The 12701-nt window shown below is 39.9% G+C and overlaps 1 protein-coding gene across 2 annotated transcripts in view; it reads left to right on the forward strand.

Annotated features, from left to right (window-relative positions):
• Window positions 1-12701, forward strand: part of LOC109033369 (uncharacterized) — a 358654-nt gene that overhangs the window by 205567 nt on the left and 140386 nt on the right. For both annotated transcript variants that reach the window (XM_072305106.1, XM_072305107.1), the window contains exons 19-20: window positions 864-1011; window positions 2358-2607. In XM_072305106.1, the coding sequence (XP_072161207.1) occupies window positions 864-1011; window positions 2358-2607 (398 nt within the window). The remainder of the gene's footprint in view (window positions 1-863; window positions 1012-2357; window positions 2608-12701) is intronic.

The following is a 12701-nucleotide window of genomic DNA, read 5'->3' on the forward strand; positions in this document are numbered from 1 at the left end:
TCAAAAATCAATGTTTCAGCGCTCTAATATGCGGCCGAGGTTTGCTGGGTACAGTTGAAAAAAAAATCTACATGAAAAATAATTTTAAAAGAAATGAATCTAAAAAAAAAAAAAAAAAAAAAAAAAAACACGTGACGTAAAATGCAAGTTGAATATTTTAACATATTTCGTATTTTTAAGTCTCTTTAAAAGTTGGATAGCTTTATGCAAACGAATCGTGTTCAGTGGCAATTTTGCAAGGTGTCAACGCTGTTTTTCTTCAATTTAAATCCATAGATCGTTTTCGATAGTGGTTCGATGTATCGTTTGGTTCAAAACAATGGAACATAACCTCAAACAAAACTCTCAGGATTTCAGTCGGAAAAGCTGAAAATGAGAAAATTGCTAACTATTTCACCTTGCGATGCCATTCAGTACTCATAAGAATCAGAAATCTATCAGAAAATCCCCGTTTTCTCAGATTACTCGATTGGCTTTTGACGCTATGTTTACATGTTGAACTAATCGATATCGATACAATCTCACCTATTTGATGTATCAAAAACGATTTATCGAAAATATCGATTTCAGCTGAGGCAAGCTGCCCCACCAAAAATCGATTGCTTTACAAATATTTAAATGGAGGAAAAACAATGCTGCCAACTTTCATAAATCGCCACTGGTCGTAGCCATTATCTGACCTTTTTCAGAAGTGTCTAGTTATACAGTGGAAGAACGCGAGTGAATGTAAGCCATAGAATTTTTCAATGATTTTACCCGAGAGGACTTTCACAATTAAATATTGAAATTGTAATATCCTCAACGGTTATTTTTAGCAGGAGGTTTAGTTTTATTCCTAATGTGGTTCTGTTTCATTCTTTCAGATGGCGACACTGTAATTACCATTGTTTGCAACTGTTGTCCGCCCGAGCACTGCTCTTTATGGTCGGAAGCCTTACCGTACAAACGACCTTGGTTCAAGAACCTCAGCTCAAAATTCTTGCCTCTGCCTTGGACTCAACCAACGACCCTGTAAGAAAATTTTGAGTCAATTTAACTGTATGCTTTTTGGACTGGGTTTATTAAAAATCAACGAAATCATGTGATTAGGAAATGACAAAATTTGATTGATTTTAAGCTCAAAGGATACACCCAAATGAAAAAGGAATCGTTTCTCTTACCTAAACTCATGGTATATTTCAGGTCCCACCTACTTTTCAAGTCGCAGCTATATGGACCGCGTTTAACAGAAAGGAACCAAGCCACATCAGCTATTGCCAAATTTAATTCGGCAATTTAATTTAATGCATGAAAACGGTTGTGCGGATTTTTGTGCAAATTTCAGTGAATTTCCTCCGCAGCGAGAAGCAAATTCCTTAAAATTTTCAAAGGGATCCGCACAAACTTTCTCAAGTAAAAAAACTGAATAGCCCAGTTAAATTTGGCAATAACTGATGTGGCTTGGTTCCTTTCTGTAAAACGCGGTCCATATAATGTTACTTCATAGGTAACAATTATTCGGTCAATACGTACAGCATTGACATTAGGGTAGAAAAAAATGTTTTATCTTTCATTTTTGCCGGGATTACATCCAAGTATTTGAACTTTTTAGAAAGTGCCGTCCAAAATACGTCGCTCCTAACAAATAAATCATCAGATACCACTCATTTTCCCTGCCGAAAAATCATAGAATTCTCGTCGGATGTTAATCTATGTTTTATGTCACCTATCAGAGTTGTTTGCATTTTGGCTAAGGAAAACGTACAATTATAAGGGATTATTTCATGAATGATCTAAATTAATTTATTAGGTATTATCTGAACTCAATCTGCAAGCTGATCATTGAAATTGATGGACAAAGCTATATACAAAGGAAATACAAGGAAAATGGAGCGATTCTGTCTGTAGAAACTGGTTAATGAGTAGTTGTTATAGACTAAAGAGGAAAATGATGGTCTAACTGAACTATGGAGTGTCTCGTGAAAGTTGAGGTCATATGGATCTCTGAATTTTTTGCATCACGTACCTAAAAACTTGAGGTCCAGCTGCCGAAGTCCGGTTCAGACATCTGAAGTACTTCTGTATATACCGAAGGGTTCGGGTCACACATCTGAAGTATTCCGGTACATACCGCAGTGCCTCGATGTTTGACCCGAACTTCGGCAGCTGGACCTCAAGTCTTCGGATGCGTGATCAGAAAACTTCAGAGATCCATATGACCTCAACTTCGGGCCCCATGCACGAAGTTTTTTTCTCCGTGTAGGATCCCCCTATCTATAGTTTCTAGATCGTTGGTCCGATCAAGAAATAAAATGTGCTTATTGTCAATGATTTGATCTTGAACACAAGAGTGCTGATGCGCTTGTTGATTTGGACAGCAACTCCTGGTGCTGGTGCTGCAGATCGCCTCGACTCTGGCGATGGAGCCGGGGCACCACTGGCAGCTGACGGAGCAGGGGCTCCCGGACGTGCTGAGCCAGCTGCTCCTGCCCTCGGACGAGTGGTACTACACCAACCACAGCACCAAGTACGCCCGATACGTCAAGCACCACGCTGCACGTGCCTTAGTATATTTAGGATTTCAACACAGAGTCAATTTGCGCTTCTCCGTCTACGATATATTTCAGGGTGAGTCCTCTCTCTCCTCATTTTGTCACGTACCCGCGCCTGCTACAGGAATCGCGGTTTCATTAGAGTCCCTTTGTACTGAGAGTTAAGACAATGAGAATCCATTTCTGATTGGTTACCGTATTTCAGACCTCCACAGTGTCACAAACGAGGACGCAGATTAAAATTTCACCAGTTGAAAAGATTATAATCTGGAATGGACCAGGGAATTACCGGTTCGGCAAGAAACAAACGGAATGAGAGAAGGAATGGAGAGAGGAATTTGAGAATAAGCCGATCGAAGATCACGAAAAACTGTCAATTTAAGTAATCTTTATTCCCGTTTGTGACTCAATGAGGGGGAGGGGGTTGTGTTAACTCATAGTATGAAGGGACAGGGGCTAGGGTTCATGCTTTACTAACACGAATCTCGGCGAGAGTTTTCTGCAAAAGGATATTACTAAATCCGATACCACCATCTACAGATCCTCCTCTGAATATTGAATCTGGTATATACAATACTGCCGTGATAGCAAAGAGAGCAGGAAGTGTCAAATTTTCGAAATCGAGTTTCCTTCAAAATTCGGCCGATCTCTTTCAGATGAAATCCTTGAAATAGCTAAAACAGCAAAATTCATCTTAGCTGTATGAATACGAGACTTATTAGAAAACTGCAACTGCCCAAAAAATGACATAGTTTCAGGCAAAACAGCCGTAAGTCCTCCAGAGAGCCAAAAATTCCTCTTCCACATAAAAATGGCGGTGGATAGCGCTTCTGTTGACGTTAGTCTTTTTATTCTATATCAATGCCAAAGAAGCAGCCAAACTTTGAATTCAAATTATCCAATGCGATTCATCATCACAATTGCTATGACCCGTCGTTTGTGAAACAAGCATTTGACTTAGTTTTTACATAAAGGAACAAGGGGTTTAGGTCATTTTCCGGGAAAACACTCATTTGTGTTCATTTCTGGTCATCTTGGTTTGATATTGGAGTCTTGAGGGTGCCAGTAACATTTTTTGTGTTAGAGGATTGCAGGAGCTTTTAGGGCCCTTTTGGGCCCTAAAAGCTCCATCTTTCGAAAACTCTGTACTCTCCCTATATGAATACTCTAACCTGACCTTCAAGCCTCGCAAATACTTATAAGAAATGCCATAGAATTCAGATTATGAATCAATCTATCATAAAGTTACTCATTTTTGCTGGAGAACTCTCATTTTTGAACATTTTTGGTCATATTGGTTTGAAATCGCAATCCGAAGAATTACGGTAAAAAGGGTTGGCTGCCCTTCTGGGCCCTAAGAGCTCCATATTTCGACACGTCCGCACTCTCCCTATATCGGTACTTCACTAGAAAAAAAAGCACATTGGATCTGGAGTCCAGACTCTTGAAAACATTGACAAGAAAAAATACTCTTGATTCGATCGGATTTTTGCTTGAATCAAAACGAAATCCGCTGAAATTAAGAGGCTTGATTCCTGATTTAAGCTAGATTCTGATTGAATCAAGAGTCTTTTTTCTTATCGATGTTTTTAAGAGTCTAGACTCCAGATCCAATGTGTTTTTTTTCCAGTGTTCAGTGAAAATGTGCAACGTCGACATCGGACCGCGGCAATATTTTCATGATCGCAAATAGGAAGCGCATTTAGAAAAATGAATTATTCGAGGAGGGCGCGGATGCAAGGAGTCAGAACAGCGCGAACCCCGATTATGGGGAACCGACGGATGCACGGTGGTTTCGTCAAACAACGCCGTTTTCCTGCCCTCTCCCGTGGGAAACCGGGGAGCGGGGGTGCGCAGCCGCCAGATTTCGCGTCGTAATCCGCATGCTTTATGATGTGTTTTGCGGAGCGCCCGCGAAGTGGCAACGTCGGCCAGGATAAGAAAAGCGGAAACGGAAATGCGACCGCGAAGGCATCAGATTCCAGTGTGGATTTCACGGGTTGCGAGCCGGCGCAACCGTCGTTGTCGGCTGCGGGAGAATATTGCGGTTTTACGTCTCGTTTGTAGAGGCATGTAAAAAACGTCCGGTTCTGCTGTGTGCGGATCACGACAAACGTGATGCAAATATTTTTCGTGGAACAATTTTTTTAGTATACAGCTCATGAGCCCTGTCCACAAGACTCTTGTCACATGCCCATGGCTCATGAGTGCCGCATTCAGTTGTCACATGGAGAAAAAAATTCGTACGAGTGACCCGAAGTTTAGGTCATATGGATCTCTGAAGTTTTCAGATTGAGCATCTGAACACTTTAGGTCAGCTGTCGAGGTTTGGATCACACATCTGAAACTTTAGTTTCTACATCTGAAGTACTTCAGATGTGAGAACCGAAGTTTTTCGGATGTGAAAACCGAAGTACTTCAGATGTAAGAACTGAAGTTTCAGATGTGCGATTCGAACCTCAGCAGCTGGACCTTAAGTGTTCGGATGCTCAATCTGAAAACTTCAGAGATCCATATGACCTAAACTTCGGGTCCCACGCACAAGATTTTTTTCTCCGTGCACATAGTTCCATTTGACAAAATGTAAAATTCCGCTTTTCCATTTCTTTAAAGGGAAACGCGCCCACTTTAACATTATTCCTTATCCAGTTTTCTATGGAGCACACCCCCATCTTTCTCACTTGTTTTTAGTTTCGATTGGCAGGAAAACGTTCAGGACTGACGTGATAGCGAAGAAAGCAGTAGGGATCAAATTTTCGAAATCGAGTCTCCTTCAAAACTCGTCAAATCTCTTTGGATTAAGTTACTGAAATAGCTAAAACAGCAAAATTCATCCTATTTTCATGAAAACGAGACATATGAGAGCGCCGTTAGAGCACAAAAAATAACGTAGTTTCAGGCAAGACAGCAGTAAGTGACAAAATTCCTCCAGCGACCCAATGATCACAGTGCTTTCAGGTAAAGTGCCATCCTCTTCTGTCAATTTCTAACCTGAAAATGCCTTTGTTGTGTGTGCAAATCGCAACCACGAAAGCATGCAGAAGGTATCACTTACGGCTATTTTGCCTAACAATTACCTATCATGAAAATGAAAAATACCTTTTTATTTAAATGAAACAAAATCAGTCAATTTTTAATAATTTGCCTGTGTCACACTATCAAAGCGTTCCATCAAAACGTGTCAAAACGTCAAGGTCAGCGCTCTGCGCATGCCCGTTTCTGTTCAGGATGGTTCCTCGAGTGATTGGTATCAGAGCTCAGCAACTCTTCAAAAGCATGCGGGCCGTACGCTTTTAACGACATTTTGATGAGGGTGTTTTGATAGTGTGACAGAGGCAATCCAAATGATTTCTAGAAGTGTTTCGGACGATTAGTGGCAATTTGTCAGAGAACGGAGGGTTTTTTTTTTTTAAAAAAAAAAAATTCCGGTAAAAAGCTTCTGTGCCCGTTTTCTCAACACTTCACGTTTGCACTTACTGCTCTCTTCCCTATCATGGCAGAATAGTGGAAGCCCTAACCGGCATCTTAGCGAGCGGAGCGTCATGAGCACTCCTGAGGCGCGGATCGTATTCTACCGTGCTAAGGAAGAACGCCGTATGAACATTCTAGAGTTGCCAAATTGTCCCGGATAAAACCTTTATTTTTGAGGACAAACATGCGTATTTTCCGTTGAAATTTTCAGACATTTTAGATAAAATTGCAAACAAAATTGTCTTAAAGAATTGAAGCAAAATTTTGACGATTTTCCCAGTAAATTAGATTCTAATTGAAAGAAATATGGCAACGTCTGAATGCTCATACGGCGTTCTTCCTTAGCACGGCAGTATCGAGGCGGTGCCGTTCCCGGAAACTGCCTTTTCTTGTTATCGCGTTTCCGCCTGCTTCCTACGCCTAGCGAGTGACACGACGCAAACCGCACTACACCAGATATCTCTGCAGAAGAGAAGGGGTGTCGCTGGAGGAACCGAGGTGAGGGACGAGCCTTCGAGAAGAAATAGCGTAATTCCAATGAGCCTTCACAGCGGAGAACGCGGTTTCTGCCTGAAACGACCCCTTTTGAGACTATCTGGTGCTGTTGCCGTCATCACTCAATTTTATTTTTTTACCGTGCATGGAATAGTACAATAGTTAAATAATGCCAGTGAAATGCAATTTTAGAAGTAATTCATTTCACATTGTAATTAATTAAGTTCCTGGTAAAAGAAATTCATTCTAATTACACTATAAATTTAAAAACTTTTTTTTTTTTAAATTTAAAGCCACAAATGTATTTATAATCTTGAAAATTATACGTTTTAATAATAAAATTATATTAAGTCCACTCCTACCAAGATCGATAGCGTCCATTTTTTGAAATATTGAGAAAACTGCAAACAATTAGCGAAGTGCCCAGTCTCTCAATCGTGAAGTGCCATTGTTTCTAAAAACTGCAAATACTGGAGAGTAATTTCAGAATAAATCAATGTAAGTTGGTAAACATCGACTTTTAAAATGAAAACAATTAAATAATTCTATTAAGGTGATAAATGTTTAGTTAAAATTATCACCACATCAATCCGTCATTAAATTTAAATTGAGATCCACAAATGTAATCCTTAAGATAAGTAAGTAAATGAAAATATATCACTATTGAATATTCTGCTAGAATGACTTCTAAGATAATCTTCATTTCAAAGAATTCGACTATAAAGAAAATTGAACCGCTGAGTAATTTTCTTTTGCATTAGTATTAAAGTTAAGAGTGTATTTTTACCGGAAAGTTTTTAGGTAAGGCTGCATATTTCATCAATATCGATGTATTGAATGGATTTAAATGGAATATTATCAGTTTTGCCATCTTGTTGGAATCGCCACTGAAGTTACGAAAAAAATTTGTGGAACCGCGTCTACACTTCAAGTTTAGAAACAATCTCAAGTATACTAAATACCTTGAATTGATATGAACCATAAATTAATGATTTTAAGATAGAGGAGAATTACAGCCATTTCAAATTGGAGTACAAAAGTGTGTCTCATTTTGGTGGTTACACCGTGATTAAGATACATCCAGATACTGAGTGGGAGGAGGAAACGTTAGATGACTAATTTCATCCGAAAAATGACAACAGTGTATCATGATGCGCTTGGGTAGTGTGCGATTAATGCCTGTTCGCCTTCATATTTCTCGGTTTGTGGTTGCACGGAAACCTATTTCGGGGTTTGATTCCCTCTGTCTAAGCGTGGCAAGGGAGGCCAACCTTCCGCGGAATCGTTCAATTTTCCCCTGAGTGGCGATAGAAAACACGTGATTTTCATCTGGCAACACTGGAAGTTACCGCCAGATTTGTTTCCCTCGTTGAAATGCGGTTTGGATTTAAACATAGTTTACCCGAGCGATATTGCTTTGTGAGATCGTGTGATTTAGTCTATCGAAGCTAGTTTTGAATCAGAAACAAGGAAGAACTTTATGGACTCAGTAAATGTAAGACTTACTGCGGCATGATTCAATGTAGTTTTTATGGGTGCATCCGGTTCACTTTATGGCCACCTCGGTGCAGAAGCTATGTAAATAACATTTTTTAAACGCACAGCAACCAATGCTGCATTTGAAATATGTAGGTTCAAAAAGACACAGGGACGATTTTTGATGAAACTAAAATGGTAGCATCAATGATTGAACTTAATTAAACCGAAAAGCGATTGGATCGCATTCAGCAAAAAGCAACCAGCGCGATTACAGTGTTTCCAAAATCGTGCAAATTCTCATTTTCTTTCAAAAATACTTGATATATGTACAGTATTAAAATTCACACGATTACTGTCCTTTCAAATAAACAATTTTCCGGTGGGAAGCCAAAGCTATTTGCTATTCTGGGAGATTTCTTAGATAATTATGAAAAAATATCATTTTCACATCACTGTAATCACGCTGGTTTCTTTTTGCTGAATGCAATCCAATTGATATACGCCGGAGAATTGCTTGAAGAATTGCGTTAGTATCAGTAGAATACGCAAATGATGTCAGGAAGATTTCTACCGACGAATCAGTTAGAATCGAGTTAACCACTTCATCAGTTTTAGTAGGATATTCCCTTAAGCATTTTTCGAATCAAACTTAACCCTTACATGCCTAAGGCGTGTGGTGCTCACATAACCCTTGAGGTGCCACAAGAAATAAGGCAAACGGAAGCAGCATATGTGGAAAATGAGTAAGAGATTGGATGCGCGTCGATGACGGCGCAGAGATACAACTATTCGTACTTGATGGATGTCCGTGTTGTATCTGCAAAATTGAAGGCGCGATAGCGCGAGGCGTGAACTCTCAATGCTTCGCTCTTTATTACCAATGAGATGAGGTATGGAAGAGTTATTGAGGCTTAAATGCGTCTCCCCATGCATCCGTCCTATTTTCAGGCCTTTTTGACTTAGATCAGGCTCATTCCCTTTATGGGCATTCGACGGCCTATTCTGCCGTGATAGCAGAGAGAGCAGTAAGTGTCAAATTTTCGGAATCGAGCTTCCTTAAATATTCGTCCAATCCCTTTCAAAATGAAATCACTGAAATAGCTGAAACAGTATAATTCATTTTAATTTCATAAAAACAAGACTTATGAGAAAGCCGCGAAAGCGCAAAAAATGATGTAGTTCCAGACAAAACAGTCGTAAGTGACATTATTCCTCCAGTAATTCAATGTAAACGGTGCTTTGAAGTAAAATTTCGCCCACTTCTGCCAATTTCTAACCTGAAAATGTGTTTGATGTGTGTCCAAAACGGAACCACGTAAGCATGCAGGAGATAGCACTTACGGCTGTCTTATCTATGAAAATTAATAATGACCCTGTACTTGAAACCTATGTACTTGAAATAATATCGGTCGATTTTGAATCATTCAGACGATTTCAAAGAGTCTTTTGGATCATTAGTGGCAATTCAACGAAAAATGGAGGTTTCTTTCAATAAAATTTTCTGGTCAAACGCTTCGGACCCCTTTGTCTCGAAACTTCATTTTTGCAGTCACTGCGCTTCCTTCGTTATCAAGGCAGTATTGCCCCCTTTTTAGGTTGTTAATACACATGACGGAAACGTTCAACCGAATGTATGACAATGCGGCTTCAATATCCGCATTAAAATATGTCTATATCTTGCAAGACCTAGTGTCACTTAGGTAGTTTTAAATTGCCCTCCTTTCAGGATGTTAATTCACATGAATGAAACGTTCAACCGAATTTATGCCAAGGCGGTTGAAAGATCCGCATTAAATTATGTCCATAACTAGCAAGACCCAGTGTCACTTAGGTCGTTTTGCATTCCCCTCCTTTTAGGATGTTAATACACATGAATGAAACGTTCAACCGAATTTATGCCAAGGCGGCTCCAAGATCCGCATTAAATTATGTCTATATCTTGCAAGACCCAGTGTCACTTAGGTCGTTTTGAATTTTCCTCCTATCAGGATGTTAATACACCAGTGGCGTGGCGTGCTTTGCGATATATCGATTGACCTGTCATTATAACATACGGAAAAGGATCGATTAGCAGAGTGTTCGCAGCGAACACCTTAATAATCGATTCTTTATACCACGAATTCAAATGGGGAAATATCGATAATTGATCATTCACGCCACGCCACTGTAATACACATGACGGAAACGTTCAACCGAATTTATGCCAAGGCGGATCCAAGATCCGCATTAAATTATGTCTATATCTTACAAGACCCAGTGTCACTTAGGTCGTTTTGAATTACCTCTCTCTACATCTCCCGCATCGGAGTCAATCCACCGTCGTGCAACTCGACAACCTGACACGCCCGTCTCCGGGTCCAGGTGCAAATTGACTTGGAAATGGATGGGTATCACAAAATCTCCTCAGCCCGGAGGAGGGAGGATCAAGGGATAGAATCTCAGTTGTCACATTAAATCCGACGGAGCCAGTCATCCGGACTTCCGGTCCCCCCGATAGAGCGCGCCAGTGACGATTCAGACTTAGCAGTCGATTCTCGATTACCCTCTCGATTTTTTCCGTCGTTATTGAGTCGTCTCAATTTATTTGGCCTCCCTTCGACCCCGAGTGCCTCCCGTTACCCGGCGGCGGGTGTCGTCCCCCGATTTCGTGGCTATTCAGAGAGAGGTTCGCGGAAAATGAACCGCACAAAAAATGTGACCTCTCCGGGGCATCGCTGAAATGAGGACTGTGATTGGGTATTAGACAAGGTCTGAACTAGAAAGAAAGGTCACGTGTTTTCTCTTCGAAATCTTTCGTAGAGAACAATCACACAACGCAAAGTTTGGAAATCAATATCTGAAGGAGATATTAGGAAGTATTTTTAACACAGATTAAATGGAAGTTAGATTATGAAAATTTGTCTATATTTGTGTCATTTAACGTATGTTATTTGAAGCGCTGGGTGCAGAAAGGGCATTTCCTGGTTCACTGGAAAAAAACAGGTTGAATCTATCAGAGTCCCTTTATACTGAGAGTTAAGACAATGTGAATTCATTTCTGATTGGTTTACACAAGGTGCCATCATCCGGAAATGAGAAAGAGTAACAGCTCTTAAGGGATGGGGCAAAATTACCCGTCTCAAATTTCATTTTCCCTACTGCTCAGCGCCCTTCAGCTCCCTACTGCCGCACTGGAAAAAAAAAAAAAAACACATTGGATCTAGATTCCAAACTCTTATAAACATCGGCAAGAAAAAATACTCTTGATTCAATCGGATTTTTGCTAACATCAAGAACCAAGCCTCTTAACTTGAGCGGATTTCCTTTTGATTTAAGCTTAAATCTGATTGAATCAAGAGTATTTTTTCTTGTCAATGTTCTCAAGAGTCTGGACTCTAGATCCAATGTGTTTTTTTTTCCAGTGATTGGAAATCAATATCTGAAGGGGATATTAGGAAGTGCTTTTAACACAGATTAAATGGAAGTTAGATTATAAAAATGTGTCTATATTTGTGTCATTTAACCTATGTCGTTTGAGGCGCTGGCTGCAGAAAGGGTATTTCCTGGTTGCAGCGTTCTCAAATCTCCGCTAACGTTCCATCCATTATGATTGGAACAAATTTGTGTAATTTGTTGGAACTTTTATACGATATTATTCCTTCAAGAATCGCTATTGATTGTATTTGATTGATCAAATTGGACGGTTGATTTTCTCTTTCGGGCGTTTTCAGCTTGAAGTACCTAAGGTGTTACAACTCATTTTTGTTCGTAAAACAGACAGCTGAAAAGTACTTGCAGGCGTAATGGATGCGTGTTTTGCCTGACTTTTAAAGTGAAACGGGAATTTTACAGAATATATCTGATTTCTCGACGTTTGGTCTTCTCATGTATTTCATTCTAACAGTACAAGCAATCGTCGATCTTTGATTATTTTTTTTTACCGAGAAAAAAGAAGATTTTCGTGATTGAGTTTTGAGTCGTCTTAATCTACTTGGCTTTCTTCGACCCCTATTGCCCCGCGGCCCGGCGGGTATCTTCTTCCAATTTTGTGGCTATTAGGAGAGACATTCTCGGAAAATGATGCGAAGGAAAATTGTGAAATCGCGAGGCATTTGAGAAATGAGGACGGTAATTTATTGTCATCGGAGAAACTAAGGATTCAAACCGTCCTCTCACTAGTGGCTATTCATAACTTTTCTGCAGAGAAAACGAAAAGAAGAAAAGGGAAGCTATCAAGATGAAAAGAGAAAAGGGATGAAGGCCAAAAAATGCCTGTTCCTGGATCTCCAAGATGTTTCTATGTTTTGCAATTGACGTATATTTTTTGAAAGTATTTGGGTTTTGGCGATACCCTTATTTTCCGCGCAACAACATATACAAAGTATATGAATTTTCACTCTGAGCTGTTAAATGAAATCTGAAACGGAGCATTGAAATATGAGTCGGTTGCGCTGGTTACAGAATAAGCTTATTTAGATGCTTGATTCTTGTAGATCAGCTAAAATTTATAAGATCTGCCCGAACAGCAACTTTCTGCGTTCAATGCTAACCGACATATCGTGCCCGAAAAATTAAGTTTATGATGTCATCCACCGAGGTAGTGACACCCTTGGTTTCTTCCATTATGCTTTGATCGGAGTTTCACGTTGAACAGTCAGTGCAAATGTGCGTAACTTCGACTGAACTTGAAGTCTTGTAGGCGCGCTAGTATGCGTATCACGCCGACTGACCGACTGCTTTACTTTT

This window comes from Bemisia tabaci, chromosome 10 (assembly GCF_918797505.1).
Source record: "Bemisia tabaci chromosome 10, PGI_BMITA_v3".
Classification (NCBI taxonomy): Eukaryota; Metazoa; Arthropoda; class Insecta; order Hemiptera; family Aleyrodidae; genus Bemisia; species Bemisia tabaci.